This window comes from Hemiscyllium ocellatum (assembly GCF_020745735.1).
Source record: "Hemiscyllium ocellatum isolate sHemOce1 chromosome 27 unlocalized genomic scaffold, sHemOce1.pat.X.cur. SUPER_27_unloc_4, whole genome shotgun sequence".
Lineage (NCBI taxonomy): Eukaryota > Metazoa > Chordata > Chondrichthyes > Orectolobiformes > Hemiscylliidae > Hemiscyllium > Hemiscyllium ocellatum.
Window position 1 is genome coordinate 2,025,970 of NW_026867509.1, and position 26,094 is coordinate 2,052,063.

General features: G+C 40.5%; 1 protein-coding gene across 1 annotated transcript; it reads right to left on the reverse strand.

The window, feature by feature from the left end:
* Positions 1-314: 314 nt before the first annotated feature.
* On the reverse strand, positions 315-21,449 carry LOC132808261 (uncharacterized). The gene is made up of 6 exons (XM_060822077.1): positions 21,407-21,449; positions 20,913-21,256; positions 20,141-20,180; positions 17,361-17,684; positions 8,185-8,247; positions 315-529 (listed from the first exon to the last, which is right to left on the reverse strand). Exons 1-6 carry the CDS (start codon positions 21,447-21,449, stop codon positions 315-317), a joined length of 1,029 nt encoding a protein of 342 aa, XP_060678060.1.
* Between the last annotated feature and the right edge of the window lie 4,645 nt (positions 21,450-26,094).

The window sequence follows — 26,094 nt, forward strand, 5'->3', positions numbered from 1 at the left end:
CCCATGACAGGCACGTCACTTTAATCTAAGTTCATATTAACGTCCTCCCATATATATCATCGAGTATGTACCAAACACATCCATACTTTGTCAGTTAAATCCACGATAACACATCTGCTATTACATTCTTATGAGTCGCAACATGCACGATTTGTGAATTGAAAGTCATTAACATAAGACTCCACGAAATAGTCTCATATCCATGTCTTTAAAGCGCCCCAAGAAAAGAAGAGCATTGTGATCCACGGATCCACCTGGCTCCAACACATTATTCATGACATAAACATTAAAATGTTTTATGGCCAGTAACAAACTCAGTCGTTCTTTTTCGATCGTAGGTATTTTCTCTGGTAGACGTTGAGTTTCTTTGAAAATTGCCAATCATCATCTTCCTGCAGCAGCACAGTTCGAACTCTGATGTCACGAGCATCGATGGACACTTTGAACGGTTTCGAAACGTTTGGTGTCGCTAAAACTGGTGCGTTTTTTAACATAACTGCTAAATCGTCAAAAGTCTCCTGGCATCGATCTGTCCAACGAAAAAGATCTGTTAAAGGTGCCACTATGCTGCTTAAGTTTGGAACAAACTTCCGATAGGATCCGCTTAGTCTCAAAAATTAAAACAACTATTTCTTCGATCTTGGTCTCAGAGATTCTTCAATGGCCTTTAACTTTGCATTCCTTGGTGTCATCCTTCCATGCCCCATGTTATGTCTCAAGAACGTCACCTTTACTTTCGCGAATTCAGTTTTGTTTAAGTTCATTACTAGTTTTGCAACTCTTAATCAGTCAAAGAGCTCTGCCAGCTTTACCTCGTGATCTTCCCAGCACTCACGAAAGATCACTACATAGTCCAAATAGACTGCACAGATTGTTGGCCATGGCAGAACTCTGTTCATGAGTCTTTGGAATGTTGGTGGGTGCGTTCTTCATTCAAAAAGTGTATCACTTTGAATTGTTACAGCACATTTGGGATTAAAAACGCAGAAATTTCTTTAACCTTCTCTGATAAATTTAACTGCCAGTAACCACGCAGGAAATCCAATTTAGTGGTGTAACTGGCTTGTTCAAAGTTCTCCATACAGTCCTCCAACCTGAATCTACATTAGCCCTCCCCATTTTATTGCTGCATACGTCCACGCACTGCTTTAAAAAACCTTTCATATGCAGACAGTTTACCAATCTATCCCATTCCTCAAGGACGTCCTCATTGTTCAGCATATTTTGAGGCCAGTCATAAGACCTCCATGACGGTGAGTCATCGTATGTTTCTCTATGTCACAGAACCGGGACATTCCATCCACAATGTACAAGTGGATGTACAATAGACAATTTGGGGTGCAAGCTCTTGACAAAGCTCAGGACACAAACCACTATGTTGAACCATGATGCAATTTTCCCCGTACAGTACTTGCTCTTCAGACTCGGGCAGCAGATGGGCAACGAATGGTCGATGCTGAAATCCTCAATCAGCCAGACTGAGCTATCTAGGCTGGCGTAGATCATCACAGTGTTCTGTGCAGAGGCAGGTGTCGTGGAAAGGGCACTATGATGGAAGCAAATATCACCGATCTGATTCAGGATTGTTGGAGAAATTCAGCCTAATGAATCAGAGATCACAAATGAGGATCGTGGTTAAATTGATAAGCAGTGTATTAAACAAAGCAATATCACAAAAGAGAAATTGTCGAGGCTGACACAGAATTGATTCTCTGCACAGATGAGCAGAATGCTCTTCCCCAAATGGAAGGTGCAGACGGCTTTATCTCGGGTTATAACACAAAGGTGATAATTGTAATGCAGTTACAGGACAATCGTAAAAATTGCAAAGCGATTAAAACAAGAATAAACTGAATGGAAACTAATCAAGTGTTTGGCAGTAGCAATTCATTTGTAATGGACACAAGCGATTTGAGCCATCTCCGTGAATGGGTGAGAATGTTTTCTAGAGGATTCTTCATTGTATTTCCCGTCTGCATGAATATGTGTAAATGCTTATTTTCCTGGCATCCAGGTTTGTCCATTGTGCTCCTCCTGCGAATGACGTCTGTTGAGGCCTCTCGATCTGTCTCTTTGTTTTTGTGGTTTTGCTTTCAATGGGAAATGAGGCAGCCATTAGGGCATTGGACTGCAGTGCTAATCGGGCTTGGAGCCTACTGTGAAGGCTGTTTGGGAATTGTATTCTCTGGTCTAGGAGTAGCTTTGCCATGTTTGGTTTCTTTGTTAGCCTGCTTAGCCAAGACTGGGGCATTGTGGGTGTCAGCAGGCCTGATCGCCTTCTTTCGCAGTCCTGCTTTTGAGTTTGTTTGTTGTCATGCTGTGGGTGGGCAGGGGGACAGATATTTCACCGACAAGGATATACCCAGTGATGATTGCAAGCAAGTCCCTCAAACAATAGGTGGTGCACCGAGAGAGTCTGCAACATCCTCCAACAAGAAGATTGATTGTAAGAGCATGATGATCGCCAGCAAGTTGCCTGTGGGAAATTGCAAGGTATTATCCAACTGACTTAAATTATCACTACATAACCTTTAAGTGTGAAAAAAATCAGATCGTCAATAGTTTCCTTAGATATTATCACGAAAGCTGCGCTTAAAAATGTCGACCTCAGTGGTAGTGGAGATTATTTCATATTACACCGAAATCATTAGAGTTTAATTTCCAGTATTGGAATAGAATGTAATCCTGAGCAGTTTACATGATTAATATTCAGGCAATGCAATATATTCTAATCAAATGTAAATGATCTAACTTGTTCTGTAATTGTTCAAAACGGCAGGTAGAATATAATCTTGCTGCGTATTGCAAATGGGCACAATTCAGTACAATTCAGTATTTTAAAGATGTATAATGGAACTACACCACTGTAATACCTGGCCAACACCTTGCTCTCAGGCTTGCTGCAGTGCCCAAGTGAAATTATCGCAGGTAGGAAGAATAGAAAGGGTTTGGAGCGATATAGGCCAGGTACTGGTAGGTGGGACTAGATTGGGTTGGGATATCTGGTCAGCATGGATGGGTTGGACCGAAGGGTCTGTTTCCATGCTGTACATCTCAATGACTATATGAATTTAAGAACACATTTTCTGCTTGTGGACCCTGCAGCATTTGAGACTCCTAATCAAGTTCAATGATGTTAGGGCATGAACTCTGCTATGTGCAAGTCCTCTACCTCTCACACCAGGGTTTGTTATCACATGCTTAGCCATTGTATTATTCCTTTTATTAGTCACTAACAATCTCCACTCACAGCTACTTTGTGAAATGAAAATAAACAGTAAATTACAAAGGTATTTAAAGATGATATCATGGTAAAATATGCATAAATGTATCACATATTCATTTATGAAGTCAATTTTGAGTATTTGAAAGTGAAATGAAAAAGAAGCCTAATTTCTCGTTTTTTTTCTGACATGTTCTGGTTGAGTACTCTTTTTCCGTTTTCATTGATGATTTTGTGACCCTCATCCTTGGGTTTTCATTCTTGTCTCGGTTTATTGCTCTGGGACCTCCCTCGCATGGACAGCAGTGGGAAATCTCAAGATACATGTGTCTATTTGCAGCAATCTCGGTTCCACGGCCCAGAAATGCAATGCGTTGTTGGAGAGAAGAACCAGAGCTACATATAAAGGAAACACTTTGGTTCCTTTGTACAAAACACCAAAGAACCTGTCTTGAAAATCTCACGACATTTCTCCTGTTCCCAGTCTGTTAGCTTTTATGAAATATCTTACAATGTCACATAATGCTGAACGCAGCAGAACACAGTTCTCACAGTAGCTGGCGAGAAACTGCAGTTAAATGTAATATTTTGTCCTTCAAAGATTGTGATTTCGTGTTGATCCTGGAAAACTGAGTCTTTGCCATTGGTACCTGCAACAAAGCAAAAATTATTAATTTTCCGAAAGAGACCACACCTTGTGGAGCAGATATTGAACGTTTAAACATATTTAAAAATCATGCAACACCAGGTTATTGCAATACAAGGTAATTTGGAAATAAAGCTTGGAATATCTACTGTTTTGTGTCATTTTGAGCTCTGTCCATCCCTGTCAGAGATCAGCGTTTTCCACATGATTTAAACAGATACGCACCACGCAGCACGACCAATGTTATCAGCTTTTTTAGTCTGCAGAAGAGTCATGTCTCGTATTTTTTCCTTGCAAATATAAATTCCTGCTATTTCATTACATGACACAATGTTGCACAAACCAGGAAGGCTGCATTAAAACAGCGGAACTGGACAGAGTGCTTCGTCTCCAAAGAGCAGAATGTGGAGTGAAAGACAAGAACCACGTGAAGAAACAGCACGATTTGGCAATTAAGAGACATGGAGGCACACGTGATCTGAGAAAGAAGAAGGAAGAAAGAGAAACAGAGAGATAGAGACACTACATAAAACTGTAATATGAAACTGTGGTTAACATAAAAGGCCAGTCAGACCTAAAGCGAAGTAGAGAAAGGGACATCAAAAACAGAGGAGATAAAAATAGAAATACAGATATCCAAGGGAGAAGACAAATAAATATGCAAATAAAGAGTGGATTACTATCTGGAATAGAGAACACTGAGGGAGAGGACCAGCGAGAGATAGAGAACTTTGCGAAGATGGTCAGATAAATAAATTGATTTTAAATAAGATAATGAGAGGTAATGAGATAGAAACTGGAGAAAGAAAGATACAAGACGAGGCTAGCAAAGAAACAGAAAGAAATCGTGGAGTGGAGTATAAAAAGGAGTGCAGCATCCAGCGGGAGAGAATGATTTAAACACACAGATTAAAGAAGACTCAGAGTGACCGACAGAGTTGGGTGGAGAGATGCAGAAACATAAAGACAGAGAGAAAGACAAGAATACAGAGTGAAAAAGATAACAACTCTTGAAAGTGAGATTGCTTTGAATCGCATTTAATGAGATAATACAACATTGCAATGGATAAGCGCAGAGAGAAATGAATGAAAAACCGACGTCGAGAAATACATTGAACAAAGAGGATAGGGGAGAGCGAATGCAAAAAGGGATCATGAAGATGCAGTAAAAGAGAGGAGAGGATTTAGAAAAGATGTCTGAAATCGAAATGGAGGTAGAAATAAGCTAGATATGAAGAGACAGTAGTAAACGAAATGGAACAATCTGCAAATTGACAGAAATATAATTGAAGTAACAAGATGTTTAGAAGAGAAAGGGGAATAATTGGTGAAAGATGGAGTGAAACAAAAGGTGACTTGTTGAGGAAACAAGGAACAGATTGAACATGTTTCAAATCCAACATTTGGATAGTTCCACATCCATTTCACTGATTTGGGAGAATAATTTCGACATTGTTATATCAGCGATGCTTCCTGTTTTGCACATTTCAGAACAGTTGCTCTAATGAAGAGGATGGAATAATTTCAACAGCAGCAGAATTATGTTTCAATATCATGCCATTCCACCATCACTTTTTCTGACGTCACCATTTTCAGAACAGAGGCGTATTGAGCAGATTTTTTTTGTGCAAGGCAATGGTTTTGCCACTTTATTAGATGTCACCTTGTGTGTTTGTCCAGAACAAATCAATCAGACGGGAGATCGATATCAGACATCATCTCATCTCTTGACAAATACCCCTTTCAGAAAAAAAAAACAATTTCTGTTCAGATCCGCCATGAACCTCTGCCAATATGTTTGGGTTTAATTTTTACTTTGTTGTTACCACTGCAGCTTTCTTAACTGGTAAATTGACAGGATGTTTGTTTTTTTCAGCACACAAATGTCTCATCTATTCCATGTAGTCAGAGCACAGAAAAGTTCAGATACTGCTGTAAAGTGACCAAATCTAGATTTGGCTAGCTCCGGACAAATTAATCTATTTATGTTCCAATTTTTGTCTCATTGGAGAACTTGTCGCCACAGAACCCACTGAGAGTTTATTAAAGCAAATTAAATTGGTTGTTGTAGATCATGTTTTCTTTCATATGTTTCTGTAAAATTTTCTCAGTTAATTCTCAATGTACGTGTGGAAGTTATCGCATTGGTTCTGGGAGGGAAAGGCGCAATAACATGCTATTGCTTAACTTAATATCTTTATGTGATTTTACAGGGCATTGTCGAAGAGACGCTGAATCACAATCACCAGGTGAAAGTCCAGTGAATGAACGAAATAATGTTCAGTTTTTCTGTAATTACAGAATGACAATCATCAGTGTTTGTTACCGGTTCTACCACCATCATTATCCAAGTGGATCCGTCGAGGTTTTGGTACAGAGGAACATACATAGAAGGATTTCGAGAGAAACGTTTTCCAGCACAGCTCAATTAATCCTTTCGAACCGTGTCTCTAAAAGTTACTAAAATCCAGTGGACAGACTCGGCCATGTATTATTATTCACTGAGACCCACAGAGCCATAGAACTGAAGGGAACTTGTACAATTCTTGCCAGAGTATCGAGCGACACTTCAGTGCATGAACGAGTTGAATGTTGGCATGAAGTCGATTTTCAGTGAATGCCAACATGTCTTTCTTTAGGTACAGAGATCAAAACTGCTTATGATATTCCAGCTATTGTCAGGCATTTGCCTTATGATGTGTAATGAAATCGTCCTTATTTCCATACTCATATACCTTTGATATGAAGATTCACAGTTCATTGTCCATCCCTATTACCTGCTGAACGTGGATGATTTTGTATTGAAGAAAGGCTATCACATGTCTCGGTGCTCGAAGTTTCTGCAGGTGTTTCCATTTACCTAGTATTCCACGTCCCAAATCTAATTGATCTGAGTATCGACATATTCTGGAAACTGATGCTCAAAGCTTTAACTTGAGTGATTGAGGATGTCCAATTCCTGCCACAAATGAGAAATGCTGAACTTAATCTGATATCCAAGTCTGAGTTGGTTGGCTGGCCCATCAGATGTCCATACACTAAGCTGTCACAATGATCACTGCTTTAACCAGCTATTCGTGACGACTTGAGAAAGAAACCTTGAAGCATCATTTCCCTAAGCACGTCATTGAAATCCTCAGTCTTCTTTTCTCCCCCTGCCGCTTGGTTTTGAAGAAATTGTAACAGCTGTCCTCGAACTGGAAGAAAGAAGAGTGTGCGTGCTTGTGCGTGTATGTTGGTGATGGGGTGTGGGCTGGAGATGGAATTTGCATGCCATAAATGTCACGTTTACATCACTGTTTGTCTCAAATCAACAGCCTAAGTTGAAGCCGTTTGTCTTTTCTTGTCGCCTATTATGTTGGTTCATTCACTGGTCCTGATGTTGTTTCAGTTTATCCTGATGCACGACATGCCATCTGAACCAGTTTGTACCTGCAGTTTGTCTGCACAGTATCCTGAGTTAATGTATTACGACTGTAATAAGTTTTTTAATTCATTAATTTTCAATTATATCAGATAAGAGTCATGGAACTTCTGCTACTTCGCCACACTGTTCACATTTTGAGACAGAAGTGATGGCGGTGACATTGATCTGTTCCTATGAGACTACAGGGAGCTCTGTCTATAACGATGATACCGATAACATCCAGACATTGTCTCGTTCTATCGAAGGCTCACTCAGCCTCACTTTGATTTGCGAGATAACAATTCAACAGACGACACCTTTACCCTCGATTTCTCACGTTATTTGTTGAACTGCCAGCTGCTGGATGTAACCGACTGAGCTGCACAGACATGCTGAGTAAGTATAGAGGAATAGAAATAGGTTTTTAATTTTTTTTAATATTGTGGGCATTGGTGGAATATTTTACCTTTTCGTCAAGCTAAGAGTGATGTGGAATTGCCAGTATTTGACTGGGATGGGCAAAGTCAGAAGTCAGAAGGCACCAAGTTATAACACAAAGGTTTATTTCAAACCACAATCTTCCTTAGCGCTGCTTCTTCATCAGGTGACAAAGGAGCAGGACACAGAAAGACTGTGATTTTAAAAAAAGGTTCCTTGTCCTGTAACCTGGTCTTACCAGAGTTCTGAGCAGGTTTCAGAGACGAGAACATTGCTGTCTATCTGTTGTCACATAGAAGTTTTAACAGACGAGTCGACGACGACAATTCCCTGAACCTAAAGGACTTCATCGAACCGGATGCGTTCTTCCTAACTAATAATTCGTAGTCATCATTAAATCTTAACAAAATTTTTGTTTCTCTTTCATACACTACAATAGTGGAGGTAGAATCCGTATTCTGAGAGTATTACCTGGCCCTGTGGACTTAAAGTCCATTCCACATACCACAAGATCGTCACCTCGCACGATGGCCGCTATAGAGGCAAAACTAACATATGATGTCAGAGATGCGGACAGGTAAAATTGCCATTGAGAACAGTGGTAGATAAATTGGGATTTAAGGGTCTGCGTTATGAGAAAGGCAACTTGTCTTTCCACAATAATTTTCATTGGACGTGGAATAATTGTGGAGGTGTTGCTGCGTGGAAAATTTAGGGCACAAGTTGACTTTTCAACAAGATGTTGCAACACGAATAAGTGAAACACTGAAAAACTCAGGGTCTTCAAAGTTAGACTACTGGGAATCTGGATCTGTTTATCCCGGATGGAAGGTAATGTCTCAGAATGATTGGTGATTTCATTTAATGACAGTGAACAGCTGAGCGTGTCTCAATTTACTGAGAGCCAGCTCTCGACATCATGTTCTTTCAAAATTTCAACTGAAACATAAGAGTAATGTGGGGGCATCAATGACCCCAAACCGCCAGTTACTGAGGTTGGAGTTTTGGAATAGTTGGTTTGAAATATCGGATTCTCCTGTTACACAAATAATCTGCAACAGTGTGGCTAATCAGCATTTGGTTGTTGTCGGGAACACATCCTACAGGTAACTGAGAACGAAATACATTTCATAGAATATCGGACACAGTGCAGTACAGGCCCTTCGGTCCTCGATATTACGCCGACCACTGGAACAAATCTGTATCTCTTCTAACCTACACTATTCTATTTTAAAAATTTCAAGGGTCTGGTGCTTGAAAAGCAAGCAGGTCAGCAAACATCCGAGGAGCAGGAAAATCGACGTGTTGGGCATCGGCCCTTCATCAGGAAGTGCTAATGCCAAAAAACGTGGATTCACCTCTTCCTCGGATGCTGATTGACCTGGTGTACTTTTCCAGCACCACACTCTCAACTTTGATATCCAGCATCTGCAGTCCTCACTTTCTATATTTTCATCCATATGTCTACCCAATGCTTATTTAAATGCCTTTAAAATTGGCGAATCTACTAATGTTGCAGGCAGGTCTTTCCATGCCCCGACTGATCTCTGAATAAAGTAGCTACCTCTGCCATCTGTCCGAGATCTATCGCCCCTCAATTTGAAGCTATCTCCATTCGTGCTCGCCATCACCATCCGACGAAAAAGGCTCTCACTGTCCACTATTTCTAAACCTCTGAATTATCTTATATCTCTCAATTACATTCCCTCTCAATCTTATTCTCTCTCACAAAAACAAGTCCCTCAGCCTTTCTACGTAAGACCTTCCCTCTGGAACTGTCAACATCCTAATAAATCCCCTCTCTACCCTTTCTAAAACTTGTGCATCCATCCCAAAAAGTGGTGAGCAGATCTGTACACAATACTCGAAGAGTGGACACACCAGAATTTTGTACTTTTGCAACATGATTTTGTGGCGCCGAAACTCAACCCCTCCAGCAATAAAAGCTACGACACCTTATGTGTTTTTCAACCACACTATCAAAACCGACTGAAACTTTCTAGGGTTTGTGTGCATGGACACACAGATCTCTCTGTTTATCCACACTACCAAGAATCTTACCTATTGCCCATCACTCTTTATTCCCGTTCCTCCTTTGAAAGTGAATGACCACAAACCTTTCCGAATTAAACTTCATTTGCCACCTCTCAGCCCAGCTCTGCCGCTCGGCTATGTCCCTCTGTAACCGCCAACATCCTTCGGCACGATCCACAACTCTGTCAAACTTGCTATCATCCGAAAATTTAATAACGCATTCTTCTTTGCCCTCATCCAGATCATTTCTAAAAAGTATAAATGACGGCTCTGAAAGAGATCCTTGCAGAAGACCACGAGTAATTAAACTCCAGAATGCATATTTCCCATCACCCACCGCACTCTGCCCGCTTTCAGCTGGCTAATTTCTGATTTGAAAAGGTAAATCACCCTCAATCCCACACCTTCGTATTTTGTGCACTAGACAACAGTGTAGTAACTGATCAAACCTCTTAATGAAATCCATATAAAGCACATCATCAACTTTATTCTCATCTACTTGTTTTGTCACCTTTTCAAATAACTCAGTAATGTTTGAGAAGCACGACCAACCCTTCACAAAACCGTTTTGACTACCTATAATCATCTTTCTAATTTCTAGATGATTATAAATCCACTGTGTTATAACTACTTTTCCACCACTTTACTCACAATCGAAGTGCAACTCTAATTTCTTTTCAACTTCATATTTGTTTACAAGCAATATTTTGAACTATCTTCAGTTAGCTGAAATATTAAAAGAAAAGTTTTGCATGAACTGATACACAGTTATCCAATATCGATAAAAGTTCAATCTTTCAGAATGCACCATTCAGTGGTATCCACGAGTTAGTTGGAATGTTTACTTATGTTAAAGAGCAAAATGACAATCAGTGACAGTCAGATGTATAAATTAATTAGAGTTAAACTCTGACAGAAAAGATAGTTTCCTTTATGGGAGTGCATAACCAACCTATTTCTGAAGAAGCGTCCTTGCACTCGAAATGCTAAGTCAGCTTTCTCTCCACGGATGCTGCCAGACATGCGATATTCCTTGAGTAGTTTATTTTCATTCAAAAAATTGTTATTGTTTAATTGAATAAAAGTACAAAATCAAAGTTCTGGTGGGGGTGCAGGGGAAATAACTTGAAGATGTTGTTAAAGAGTTAAGGAATCAAATGTTTCGAAGTGCAACCAACCCAGTACCATTCCCGTACATTTACCCCATGATGATGAGATGATGAAGGGAGGCTGGAAGTAAGTGAGTAAGAACATAATGAAGTGCCAGGAAATTTCCAATCAGAACTGAAACATGGAATGTGAGGAATAAATAAACAAATGGCACTGGCACTGGGCCAACAGAGTGTGGAAGCTGCAAGAGAGGCGGGAGTGTGGAAACACAGCACAAGTTTGCCTCTTGCCGAGAAATAATGAATTTTTAATCATTCCATATTTTCTCAAGATCAGTCACTTTGAAATGTCAGATGTGGAGAATAGGCATTAGATCCTACTGCTCCTGATGCTTACTTTCCATTAGGTTTTTGCAATATGTGCATATGAGAGCAGTACACACTGAGCTCCTTCAATGGAAAGAAGCAATGTGAGGATAGATTTGTCCCCTGACTGTTTAAAGCAATTGGTGAGGGTGACGAAGGGATGCTTCAGAATGCTATCTAACTCCCTTTCAAAATTTTTCTGATATATTGCATAAATGAAGATCTTGTTGCAGGAACTGAGCAACTGAAGTGTGTTGTTCTTCTCTTGGAAGATTTACTGCGGGTCTCTGAAATCCTGTCCACTGAAATAGCTCTCAGTTTTAAGCTACATATAGATGAAATGTCAGACGAGAGGGGCCCACAAGAGAGGAAGCTGAGAGAGATGGAGAACAGCAGAATAATGGACCTCTTGTGGTTAGCAATCTCTGTGTCCTGCTGCTTCCCACCACCACGGAGCATTCTGTGGGCTCTGTTCGCCGCTAGGGTCTGTCTTATTTTGAGGAAGTTGATCATGAGACTGACGAAAAAAGGGAGAAAAGGGGCATAGATCTGGAAAAGCAAAAAAGAAGCCTACCAAGCTGGCCAGATGTAGAAATTTGCTTCAATGTTGCAAAATCACGACGCCCCTTGTAAGATATATAAGGATTTGGCGATAAATCAGTACGGGATTTTCTTGGTGCAGCACACAGACTATTCCAATGACCGAAAACACAGTTTTCTCCGTACACTCTCCGCTCTTCAACTTCTGGCAGCAGATGGGAACAAACTGGTCGAGAGCAAAGTCGACTGTCAGACAGACTGAGCAATCCCGGGTGGCACAGACCAACACGATGCTGAGAGTGTCTGTAGGAGTCGTAGACAAGACCCTTTCCCGGAAATAAATGTAGCTGATTTGTTTTAAGATGGCTGCAGTGGAGATGACAAAGAAATCAGTCATTGTGATAGCTAAAAGATACTCTGTGATGCACTGGGAGAGACCACACCACCCTCAAGATAGCATTATGATTACCAGCATGTTGGCTGGGAGAGGTTCAAAGAGAAAAATATGACTGAGCTCACTGCAAACACCGTCTGCTGCCTCATACAAACATTTACCACTCTTCAAAAGTCACCGTGGCACTTCCAGTGTCTTCTTTATCTGCAATAATTGACAGGTGTTGGACATCCCGTGCAGCAGCAAGCATCTGTCAAGGCAATCAGTCCTAGGTGTAAATATTGTTCCCTCATCACTGAGTAAATTCCATTGGCGACTTGTCCAGTTCAAATAGTGGAATTATGTGGTGCCCATGAACTGATGCAGAACAAGCCCCAGACATCCTGCAACACAAAAACATTGGCTCCTCGCCTGTGACATCTCACCCTTTAACATTTCATCCTTCGAATTTTCAAAAGTGACAGAGTCTCATCACATTCTTTCCCTTAAAGTCATACAATTGTTTGAAATCTCATGCTAACTTTGATTCTGCATCAGGTGTACAGCTCAAGTTTATACTTCTAATTGAGTTGGTTATATATTTGACTAGTCCAGATTAAATCACTGTAATTCTCACCTCAGTTGTTCTACTCCTGTTCCCGTATTTAAGACGTTCCTTTCTTCAAATATTTTGGTGATATCCCATATATTTCGAGACAAAATTGATTTACTGAATTTGTTGTGGCCTTTGAAATGTGTAGTGAAGTGGCTGGAGACGAATTGCAATTGCACTTTCTAATAATTGTGAATAATATTTATGATTAATTAGTTAAAAAAAACAATGACCCAAATTCTGCGAAACTTCATAGCAGAGTAGCAAATTGCCAATAGTTTAAACATCTTGCAGATCCACCGACATTTTTTGGATTAAACTCTAATTAATTCCGAAGGCCACATGAACAATGGTGCTGTCCATTGGAAACTCTATACTTGATTATATCCTATGAAAACACACGCTGTATATTCACATAATCACTGAATGTATGTATATATTACAAAACATCGGTAAGGTCCAACTATAACATATGTCATATTCGGATACCGTCATAAACCCAGTGCCTAAAGGTTCTTTACTGCACTATGATTAACTACTAATGTGGCAATGGGTTTAAATGCTACAATGCATTTTACTGAATTTGTAAGGAATGTAATCCTGGTCAATGCTACAATTTATGTTTATTCATAGTCATTCATCAATTTTATGTTCCAACATCCAATAGAACATGTTTCCGAAAGTACACAACATGCAAAATTAATCTTAAAAAGTATTTTATTACAATGGAATTGCCAGTAATACGTGATATTTTGTCATAGCACCCATAGTAACCCATCATATGCTATATGCACTGGGGTGAAGCTGCCGAAATGAAAGCTTTGCATTTTGGGGAAAAAAAAAATCTTTTGAATGGTGGAAAGGTTAAAAGGTATATTTCTGGACATAAACGGCAAGAATGATTTTCTTGAGCATCAGTGACATATTGGGGGCACCAGTAACCGCGAGAATGGAAAGCAAATGATAAAGAAGGGGAAAATGACTGGCTCATGCATCATCGCTCATAAACTGGAGGAAAGTTTTATTGGTACAGAGGTTTGCTTTGTGACGTATTCAAATTGCCTCTGATTTATTCCGAGTGGTTGTCTCAAGAGGGACTATTATATTACAACATTCACCTCATTTAAAGTTCACTGAAAAAATTACCTCACTGCTTCCTGCCTTCCAACAATGTGAATGACTGCATTTCCCTTTCGCAACAGGCTCGCTGCAATTTTTTTGGGTCGTCCCACTTCAGAAAATATGAGGTGGTGTCTTTATAAATTGAATCCACTGACAGCAGACACTGGGCAGAGACCCTATATCAAACTTTTCCTTTCTGTTTCTCATTTCTGTTACATCTCAGTTTGATGCTATTTATAACAACCCACCATTTAAAATTCCTCCACTATTTGCGTTTATTCATATGTGTTTTCGTACCTAATCCATTAACAATTTTGAAACGTTTCCATAAATTTAGAATTGAACTTTTGGAAAACATAATTAACATGGAGGGAGAGTAGGCGTGATGGGAACCATTAAATGCAAATTTTGGTCAGAGTGAATTCGAAAAATTCTTCAGTTGAAGAATCACAATTGGAGGTCGTCCAAGTGGTAAAGTTCGTGTTCAGACATACTGGTGCAGGAACAGCTGACCAACGTCCATGTTTGATATAACGAGAGAATCATCAGGTTAGTCAGTGCCTGGAAGCTTTTTTAAAAATATTTTGTCAATTTCATTGACAACAGAGACTTGATCGATGTAATTCAGCAACGGGTCATATTCTAGTGCAGGAGGAAATGAGACAAAGCCAATCGCAGTGTTCACTGTCCAGATGTAACACCACCAAAAATATAAAATTGCAGCAACAATAGAGATATGTCAGGGTACAATATGAATGCAGACATCGTCGAATCGAGTAAGTAACACGTGTTTGTATAATGCCATTGGCACAATGAAGGATAGAACAACATAGGTAGAGTCTAGTTTTATACAAGCAGAGACATGATGCAGCTTATTCTAAACCGAGACAGGGAGTAGCATAATATCTGCAAAAGTGATAGAAATGACAAAGCGAAGTTAAGCATAAGCAATGACACAGGTGTCACATTACTAGTTGATGCAGCGTTTGGTCTCTGGAAATTAATAGGTGGACAATTTCAGCGATAACCTGGGAAGATGTAAAATATGATGGAAACGGAGACTGGAGCTGATTTGGTAATCATTGCAATTTGATCAATTGTGACGAAACAATTTATAGGATCGTGTGCATATATCAATTGTGTGTTCATGTGTGTTGAGCTTCTGTATCAAGGACTCATGGACTGGTCCAGCAGCAATCATGGCTGCATGAAACAGTGATAAGAACAGAGCGTGCGCATGCATACACACACACACACATACACACACACACACACACACACACACACACACACACACACACACACACACTCATTTCTTTCAAACATTGGCATTCGTATAAGCTCCAATAAATAATGGTAAGTACTAAGATTTCAAAACAATAAATGATATTAAGTAACTGGGAAATACGGAGAGAGACATGCATTATGGTGGCAGGCATTCACAAAATAAAAATGAGAAATGTTAATTCACTGAGACAGAGGCACATTCATAATGACAAACTTCAGGTTTTTTTCCCATAGTAATCAAGTTCTAGTCAGACACCAGCAGAAGCTCAGTTTTTGCAATTTTCCATATTTCTGCAGTAAATCTGCCACACTTCTGCCATTGAGTCATGTTTATGTAGAGAGTGAATTTTCCTACATGCAGGACAGAATAAGCTGGCTCATTTGAATTGATTATGCTGCGTTTATTCAATCTTATTGAAGCTTTACTCAACAAGGCAAGTAAGGATATTCATTAGCAATGAGAAGATCAATCACTTGACAAAGGAAATGTCAGTGCAGACTCAAGGTCGGAATATCTTTCAATGTTTCTAATTTTTGTGCTTGTGCATGATCAGCGATGGCATATTCTCCAGCTGAAAAACGGACAAGTACCAATCAATGTCAATTGAAAAAGTTTGATCAGGCTGTAGCTCCCTTCTTCGGAACACTTGCAACAGGAGGTGACTGAACAGAAATAATTTAACTGGTACGATGAAATAAATTCAGCAAATCGCTCTTGTGTGCGACTCCACGATCATGAGTTAGAATATATTGAGATCTGCTGAAAGAACAAACAGAGATCAAAATGTACTCGTGAAAAGGCATTACAACAGAATAGAGCTACTGATACATGGAGTGGATGGAACAGGGACAAAAGACAGGTTGCAGAAAGGACTAAAGGTGTACATGTCTCCAACTGTTTATATATCGTTATATGTAGAGCAGAGAGAAGCTTCTGTGATGAGCAAACTCTGGCACTGGCAAATTAAGCAAATATCCCGGGGCTGCTCTGAAAATCGTGTATAATATGAAGTTCAATGAAAACTAAACCCAGAGACTATTGAAGCAAATTAAACAACGGACTGGAGTGAACATTGTCTGAGACATTGAAGAGGCCGTTCTCACTGAGTAACAATAAAACCACAACAGAACCTGCAGAAACTGAAACCAACTGACATCTGAGATACTTTGGCACAAGCTCCAACGGTTGCGCAAACCACAAGCAGAACAAAGTAATTGCAGAAATAGAATGAGATAGACTGTGAAAATTCTAATTAATTTAATAAAGACGAGTCACACATGGCTGAATGCACCGAAATTATAGAAAGACTAAAAGAACATTACCTAAAGTATTATTCTGTCAGGATTATTGATATCTGGCATTCGATGTTCAATTTAAATGAAGTTGTGTTTTTAGTGAGAACTTCCGCAGTGCAGCAATTAAACGTAGCTGGATCCTTCTGGAAACATGGTATTGGAAATTAAATATCTCACTGATGTGGAAATGTTGATTTGGATTCACTTTCTTTAATAAAACTCGGAAGTGAAAACTAAAGTCATGAAATCGCACAACACAGGAATGTTCATCGACTATGCATCTTAAACCTCTGCATAAAGGTGGAAAACAATTAAGCTCAGAAACCTTAAATGTCCAAAATGCATTTCCTGTTCCATACTTGTCCAATTCGAATACTCAAGTTATTAATGAAACTGATCATATTACACATCTTTTGTGCAAAATGCAATGCTCCCTCTTGACTGGTTCATTTTCCAATAACAGTGTGTTACATATAAACACGGGTTAACATGAAAGCCATAATTATTTCCATTAATTAGATGTTTCCTCAATAAATAGGGCATTGGTGACAATATATGCTGTTTAACCATGGAGATTTTGGTTACAAATCATTCTTCACACCCCCAAACCTGGATTCCGTGTCCAGCTCTACAAATCTGCAGACATGATTTTGTACAGCTATCTCTGTGTCACTATTTCTGTAATCTTCACCTTATTCAAGTTCTGGTAAAACACATTCAGTATTCTGCATCAGTGTGTCGGCAACAGCACCATGTTCTGGGTTTTTGTACGTGTCTCACCGTGCTCTGCCTCACTGTGTGTCTATAATCCCAATATGTTCAGGTTTTTGTAACGCTCTCTTCCAGCTGTGCATCACTGTGTCGGTAATCCCCCTATGCTCAAGATTTTGTACGGCTCTCTCTGTACCCTGAGTCAATGTGCGTGCTGACTGCCGACTCCTTGCACAGTAATAAACAGTAGAATCACTTAGTTGTATTTGAGAGATCATTAATCGACTGATTTTTGCCCGAGGATCAAGAGATTCAGAAATTCGTAGTCCAGCAGCATTTTCTTTCTTCGCCTCTCCTGTAGTGTCTCTCTGAAGGAGATATTTTGGAGCCTGTCCTGGGGACTGACTGTACCAGTAAACTGTGTACTGACAGGATCCTGAATACTTACAACTTAGAGTAACGTTGTCACCAGCAGGAGAAGTTTGCACAAGTTGTCTCTGAGACACAGGGGGACTGGAATCTGCAGAATGACATTGAGCATGAGTAATTATTCAACTACTGTTTATACAGGGAAATTGTCAATTACCGGAATTGACCTGATTTTTGTGGCAGTTAACTTTGTTGACAGTCCATTTGAATCTATTCTGTTTTATCGAAATATAAATTGCTGAGGAGATAGGGTGACATTTTCTTTCATATGTCGTCTTCTTTATAATGTTTGATGAGCTGCCAAAACGAGTGATTGGAACTCATTGAACAGCAAATTTCAAATGGGAAATAAGCAGCAGCTTAAATGGGCAGGAAGGCCGAGCTATGGAGAAAAGCCAAACACAGTAGGAATAATTTGAATGGACGGGAAAAAAGGCAGTAAACGCAGGCGTGTTGAATGCTCTCCTATATGATTCCGTAATGAATGTTATATTTCTGATTCTATTTGCTGTGGTGAAACGCAACTCGAGTAAACTTCTTATAACCTGTCGAGACGATTTTCAAAAATAGCTGCCCGAATGTCACCCAACATTTTTGTGCCATTATACACAGCAAGATACAAAATGAATAAAGTGATTGGTCAATCGTTTTCAGCAGTTTACCTCTGTCCAGGAGATTTTACCTAACGTCGGAACTACTGTTTTATTTTGTTTATTTTTTTCAAATCATATCCGTTTTGTGGTTGTTTACTTCTAACATGAAATATTTCAATTTAGTTTTCATTTATTTCTGCATTATATATTTTTTTCATTTTGCGTTTCTTCTAATTGTTGATAGGTTCCCCAGATTTCCCTCCATAGTCGGTTGGGATCAGTCTGCACTGGTTCTAAGCGTGGTTTTACTGTTCGTCATTGGGAACCCAGCTGTCTCTATGAATTTGAACTAGCATCGATTTATTGTCTTCTGAGTATTCGGAGTGGATCTGAAGACAAGGAATAAGGAGTTCTGCTCAACTAATTTATGGCTCTGCATATACTCCAATGTTCAAACCCGCATGAAATCTAACTATCATTTCTGATTTGGAACGCTGAGTAGATTTAATCTGTCTTCTCCCTCGGCTTTCTAAACATGCCAACAATGACTCAGTAGAATTTGCCCTAAATCCTCTGTTTGGAGGAATATTCCACATTTCGCTAGCAGTTCATCGTTACATTCATGACTTGGTTTATTCTGTTAGTGAGCATGATGCATTAATGAACCATTGCTGTGAGTTTTATCTCATCCACCCCATTAACTGTGTCAGGGTATATATGATTTGTAAGAGGTCACCTTCTGCTTCTCTGCTTCTCAGAGAGAAGAGACCTGGCGAAAACATGCAATTTTGGGCCTCCAAAGCTTTATGAGGAACGGAATGCTGCATATTCAAGGAAACGCCTTGACTGAATTATTTCTCCTTGCGGCAGTGCTAGTAACTGAGACCTTAATCTCGAACTGTGACGATTGTATGGACTTATCAGCCCAGAGTAAATTGTACTGGATGTCTATCCTGTAACAATTCTATATGTTCAAATTAGACGACTTTTCTTTATTTTGACCGCGATGCAATGCAGCTGAGAACTCGTAATCACTTCACAAGGGATAGCAATAATATATCAGAAGACGGTATGATGAATCAGAGCCGCACTTGCTCCAAAACACACCAGTTGGAGAGGAAACATCAATCCATCGACCAGCCCTTCACAATATAAAACTCACCAAATATTCTTGTCAGGGTTATACCTCCGACAATGTCGTGGAAATTGTCACCTCAGCGTTTTCCTTTTGAGGAATCGTTTCTTGCTGGTTTTAAATGTGCAAAGGTCAAGTTTGAAACTGTACCCTTATGCAGCTAAAATACAGCAAACTGAAATCTCAAAAGGGCTACATTGACGAAAAGTATTTACAATTCCTAATTTAAGTCTGAGGTTGGAAAACTGGGGAAATGGTTCATTGTATACAGACACATATGAATGCAATGGAAAGGAATAAAAAACGACTATAATTCCTATCACCAGCCACAGGTAATTCCTGGAGTTACATCGTGTTGTTCGTGTTCTCAGTCTCCACACTTTCTACCATACTGGTGCGACCCCAACATTGACTTGTGAGAAATACTCCAGGTCAGTGAAACCACTGACCCAGGACCGATTTGAATACATGCATTCTTTTGGAAAAGGAGGAGAAAGTGAGGACTGCAGATGCTGAAGATCAGAATCGAGAGCGCAGTGCTGGAAATGCACAACAAGACAGGAAGCATCAAAAGAGCAGGAAAATCGACGATGAAAGGCTTATGCCAGAAACATCGATGTAATTTTTCAATACGACAACCTCAATTCTTTTGGGAAAATCAGGAATCGAGTTCGTTATTCTCCCCAAAATTTGGAAAATGTTACAATAAGTTTACTTCCAAAAGGTTTGTTTTGAGTATCTTTGCAACTGAAGTTCAAAATATTAAACCGAACATTCATGAAGATAGTCTATAACGAGTTGGAGTGCAGAATAACTTACCAGGTGTGACAGTCACCATTGTCCCGGGTCCATCGACATGGTAATAACATCACAGCAATACTCCTCTTAGTCTCCCCTGCACAAGAACTAACGGTATCTCGAAGAGTCGAGAAATCACCAGCGTGCTATTGAATGCTCTAAAAATTCAGAGCTTTTAGATAAATAAGCAATATTCCTTGTGTCCAAGTTTCCTTTGGCTCTCGTTAATTTCCTGGTCTTTTGTAAAATGGCACATGAACGTAGGAGTCAAGTGTTCTCTTCATATAAGCAGAGAAGAATCTATCAAAGAAATTAGTGCTTGCTCGAGTGACTAAAAAATCAACTTATATTACAGTGAAGAGAACTTCTTGCCGACAATTGACAATTGTTGCTGGAAAAATTGTATTAAAATTGCACAGAGGTATTTGGTTAGGCTCCTTTCATTGTGTCTCGCACACAAAACACACAATGTTGCAAATCAATTTAAAACTTTCCAGGACCAGTTGAGATTTGTGTTTGACAGGTGGACTGTAATTCCTGATTCCAGCTGTTAGATTAAGATTGCGACTCGTGTCAATATCCTGTAATCGTGATCAATTATTCCTAACTTCCATTCAGCCACACAAATCCCGACAAAGGACTCACCATCCAAACACACTTGGCATCTGTGAAACCCATCTTGTTATTGACAATAATACAGCAGATATGTAAATTGGATTATGGGGCAAAAATTAAAAGGCAGAGCTGTGCGAATTTCTGGGCAAACTGGGTTTCAATTTATTTCTGGAATAATCTCCTGCGAGAGTTTTTGAGCGACGGGAAGCCGAGGCCTGTCACTGTGTGCATCGCACCAGTATCGAGCTTTACAGTAATAGGTGGCGGTGTCTTCAACTCTGGCATCCTGAATTTTCAACGAAAATGTCTTTTGAGCTTTATCCGTGGACAGAACAAATCTCCCGCCGCTGGAGATCCGCTCCCATTCTGTGGCTGTCTGCGTTTGTTTGAAGAATGTTCCACTCTCAAAACGATAAGTGTAATGCCAATGATATTCATTAAAAACACAGGTGATGGTGAGGGACTCACACTCGTTCTTAGAAACATTTAAAGGTTTCTGTGTCACTGATTGACTGAACAAACCTGCAAATTAAACAAAAAGAAGTAAATGGGCAATAGAACTGACCCACACAACGCGGTTCAAATCCCAGACCGTGCCTGTAATTCAGACGAACTTGAGTAAGATTGTAGTTTTTCATTCACACGATGTTGCTTTCCGTGATTGTTACTCACAGGGTAAAGAGAGACACAGGACCAAACCAAGGAGGGCACCCATCGTTCGCTAGCTGGGAGCTGATGGTTTTTGATGATGGGGAATGACAGATAATTCTGGGATATCCGATCGTGACCTGCACCGTATTACTAGATATGAATGGAGTTGATTTGCAGGCAGAGTCAGTGAGGTGATTGATGAGCCGAATGGATTCAAGGACTCTGTACTTTCGTTGTCTGATTAAGTGGTAGGCTTTCAGAGGGAACTTCCCGTTTTATGTGCTTCACCAGCTCTGTGAGCTGGATTTGTAATCCCCTCCCACATTTGCCCAATGCACACGGGTCGGGGGTGGGGTTAAAGGTGGAGACATTTTCTGTCAGTGATCGCTTCATCCCTCCTTGGCTACGCGGAAATGAGCTTGGTACGCGGCCCGTGTTTCTATTGGGTCAAATGTGTTCAGCAAAGAATGTGAAGCTGCGATACTGGAAGAATCCAAAGCAAAATTCTCCACTCTAGTATCTTCCGCACTATTTTCTTTTGTTTCCTGCCCATCCCCGTCTTCATTGTAAATCAACAGTGCTGTTGGTGTTTAATGCTGAGCACGTCAACAGGACCTCTGTCAAACATTTGATCTCGAAAACTGTACCTCAACTTCTGCAGTTTCGCTCAGTCCTAAACTGAGAACAGGATTAAAAATGATATATTCCAGTGAGAATGCTGTGGTGAATATATTTAGTTGACATGCCAAGCAAACTTTCCCAGACTTTTGAACAAACAGTTCAGGTTGTAACTTTGCTGGCCGAGCTGATAGGTTTGCTCTTGGACGTTTCGTCACCATGCTGGGTTACAGCATGTTGACGAAGCATCTGAGCAAACTCATGATTGGAACCTCAACCTGAGGTACAAATCTTCACAAAAGTCGTGAACAAACAGTTTCTCCAATTCCTTTCTGACTGTTGATGCAATTTAACCCTAGAAAGGTATTCGAAGTTTGAATTAGATTCTTCCCCATTCTTTGAAACTGGAGACAATACAGATCGAGCATCCTCCACGGACCATTCAATTTGTCCAGTAATTAGTCTGAAATAGGGGTTAGTGCTGGTGGTGGGAGGTGTCCGTTCTGAACGATACTTATTTGAGTCTTTTTTAGAAACTAACGATGTGAGCTTTCCTCAGAATGTCCACGTCTGCTCTTTCCAACTTTTAATTTTACTGATTTTTTATTCTTTATCCCTTAAACCACTTCTAAAACTTTGTCTGGATGTAGCAGTGAGGTCCAAACGATGCGAAGTATGTTAAATTGAATCCCTGTGTTTACACAAATTGGATTCAGCTATCGCTCAGTTTGTGACAATACAATAAACAAGTAGCTTTGATGCCCTTTATTAAAACAGGACATTTGGAGAAACTCATCAGCACTGGCAGTATTTACACAGATAGAAAGTGTTATTATTCTGGTTGGAAGACTCACATTTGGAACGTACTGTACAGATCCTGCCAGACCTGTTGAGTTTCGCCAAGATTTGAATGCCATTATTTCAAATCTCCAGTATCCATGGCAGTTTGGGCTACGGACCTAGGGACAGAGAACACAGTCTCCAAATACTTTTTGTCGCCGAATTTGAAACCCTACGGTTGGTGACCGTGTCTTGTGCACTCTGGAACCTAAAATGAGAAATTTACCCCCGGAATATTTGAAAATCTTTTACTATGTTTTCCTCCTTAATAACACGCCTTGTAACTGATCGCTTTGGCCAAGCGTTTGATCCTGTGACTTTAAATGGCCTAAAGCTTCTGTGAAATTCCAAGACTTTTCATTACAATAAAGCCGAGTCATGAAGTTGTAGCGTTTCAGTGAGTCCTGGTCACTGCGTCAAACTGGCGGTACCAATGTAAGTCACATGAGTTAGCATTTTACTACAGAGCTGGAAATAAATTAGTCCTGAATCCACTGAATTATTCCTGTCCTCTAGATCAAGTAACTGCCTTCTGTTTGCATCATAACCGCGCTACGTGTCTCTGGATCTATTGTAATATTCCTGCAGTCTGGATTCAATTTTTTGCAGAAGTAGCGGGAGCAACAATAGTGATGAACAGGGGGCTGCCGGGTACAGAAATTAATTGCTCAAAAGCCCAGCACTTGGGATCAGTGGTCGACATTTTTTGCAACTGCAGCGGGGAGAGCGAGAGCGAGCACCAAGGGACTGGTGGGAAAGTAAGTTAACCCTTTCAAAACTTACCTTGTGATTAGGCAGAGCGCAGGCTGAGCGGGCGCGGAAAATGGACAGCTGAGTAAATGAGGCAACATATTTAGGTGTTGCTTTACTTCAGTAGTGTCTCCCACCCATTCTCCTGCTCTAACCAAAACCAAAATGTTCTGAGCGCCGATTTGGAAAGGTTACTATTTCTTCTATATATAGTTTGTTAGGGTTTGGATGGTTGGGCATTCGAATGATCCTTCTCGAGAATGTGGGAGGTAATGATCACCACCAGGGTCCCCACTTCATTTGCGGTTAGGCACCCAACTCCAGCTGCTTGGAAACCGCATTCGGGAAATTGAGCTGGAACTGATGGTCTTCGGAACTTTCAGGAGGCTGTGGGGCAATTGAGATTAGTTACAGGGATGTTCAGGAAAGTGGTAGATTGGTGACAGTTCAGGGACGGAGAGGGAACATGTAGACAGTGCAGGGAAATCCTTTTTCCGTTTACCTCAATGACAAGTAGATCGTTTTGGATACTATTGGGGGGATAACTTACCAGGGGTAAGCAATGGGCTACATGTCTCTGGGACAGAAGGGAAAGGGGAAGAGGAGAAGGAATAGGAGGAGAGCATTAGTCATTAGGGTCTCCATAGTTAATGGTACAGAAAGGAGACCTTGTGCGAATGTGAGAATCTTGTGGTTGGTGTGTTTACTCCAAAGTGCTAGCACCAAGAATGTTCAGATCATGTTTTCGGTATCTTTCAGGAGGGGCTAGCAGTCCCAAATCGTGATCTACAGGAGGACCAATGACATCGGTAGGAAAAGGGATGTGAATGTAAGGAAAAAATTCAAGGTGCTCGGCTGGAAACTTAGAGCTATAATAAAGACAGTTGTTATCTCTGGCTTGTTATTTGTACCACAACCTAGCGTGTTGAGGAACAGGGTGAGAGAGCAGTCGAATATGCGACGACAGGGATGGTGCAGGAGGGAGGGATTCATAGACCTGGATAATTGGGGCACATGTGAAAACAAGATGGACTGCACTGAACCAGAGGGGTACCAGTATATGGGTTGGTGCTGGATTTGCTGATGCTCTTTGGAACATTTAAACTAATTCAGCAGGGGGATAGGAACCTGAATATTTGCTCCAGTGTTCAGGAGGCTTAGTGTAGTGAGGTCATGTGTAAGGTGTCAAGTCACAGGAATGTACCAGCAAGTGGGACGGTGATTTGTCATGTGTTTACTTTATCATGAGGAGCATCTGGAATAACGCTGGTGACATAGCAGAATGGGTTGGCACCTGGGACTTCGATGTTGCAGGAATTTCGGAGACATGGACAGAGCAGTGACACGACTGATTGTTGTATCTTCTGGGCTTTAGACGCTTCAGTAAGATGAGAAAAGATGGTAAAAGAGGGAAATTGTGGACAAAGGACGTTTGATGAGGATATCAGATACAGGCGATCAGAGTGTAGAGTGTGGTGCTCGAAAAGCACACCATTATTGGCAGCATTCGTGAAGCAGGAGAATCAATGTTACGGGCATAAACCCTGAATCAGCAATCGGCTGAAGAAGGGTTGATGTCCAGAATTTGATTCTCCCGATCCTTGGATGCTGCCACACCTGCTGTGGTTTTCCAGCATTACACTCTAGACAGGATGTATATCGGCCAACAAGAGGCAAAGCCACACTGGATTTGTCACTGGGTAAGGAACCAGGCCAGATGATAGTTTGATAAGTACTTTTCGAGGTTGAGAGTGACCACAATTCAGTTACTTTTATTTTAGTGACGAAAAGCGATGATAATTTACTGTATGGCAAGAGTCATAGCTGCACAGAAGGCAATTATGTGGCAATAAAGCAAGGTTTAGGATGCATAGGACGAGGAAAGAAACTGCAGGGGGTGCGCACAACTGAAATGTGGAGAACGTTCAAGAAATAACTATTGTGTGCCCTTGGTAATTATGTAACTAGGACTGCAAATGCTGGAGATCAGAGCTGAAAAATGTGTTGCTGGAAAAGCGAGCAGGTCAGGCAGCATCCAAGGAGCAGGAGAATCGACGTTAGGGCATAAGCCCTTCTTCAGGAATCCTGAAGCCATTAATGAAGAAGGGCTTATGCCCAAAACCTTGATTCACCTGCTCCTTAGATGCTGCCTGACCTGTTGCACTTTTCCAGCAACACATTTTTCAGCTCTGATTATGTAACTGTCAGGCAGAGGGGAAATGGTCGAGACACTGAACCGTGGATGACTAAGGAAGTTGAATTTCTTTTCAAGAGGAAGAAGGAGGCTTATGGAAAGATGAAGCTTGAAGGCTCAGCCCGAGCGCTTGAGAAATACAGGTTAACAAGGAAAGACCGAAACAGAGAGCTAAGAAGAGCCAGGAGGGGGCACGAAACCTCTTTTGATCAAGGAAGGCCATAAATCTTTCTATAAGTATGTCAGAAATAAAAGAATGAAGAGACTAAGGTTAGGGCCAATCAAGGACAGTAGTAGTAAGTTGCGT

Excerpts from the sequence above, each read along its gene's own strand:
- LOC132808261 (XM_060822077.1), bottom strand. The coding sequence starts at position 21,449 with ATGGGTGCCCTCCTTGGTTTGGTCCTGTGTCTCTCTTTACCCT. Across the intron at positions 21,257-21,406 it reads CCTGTGTCTCTCTTTACCCT|GTTTGTTCAGTCAATCAGTG; the intron begins GTGAGTAACAAT and ends TTTAATTTGCAG. Across the intron at positions 530-8,184 it reads CTTTAAGTCCACAGGGCCAG|ATCGATGCCAGGAGACTTTT; the intron begins GTAATACTCTCA and ends TTCGTTGGACAG.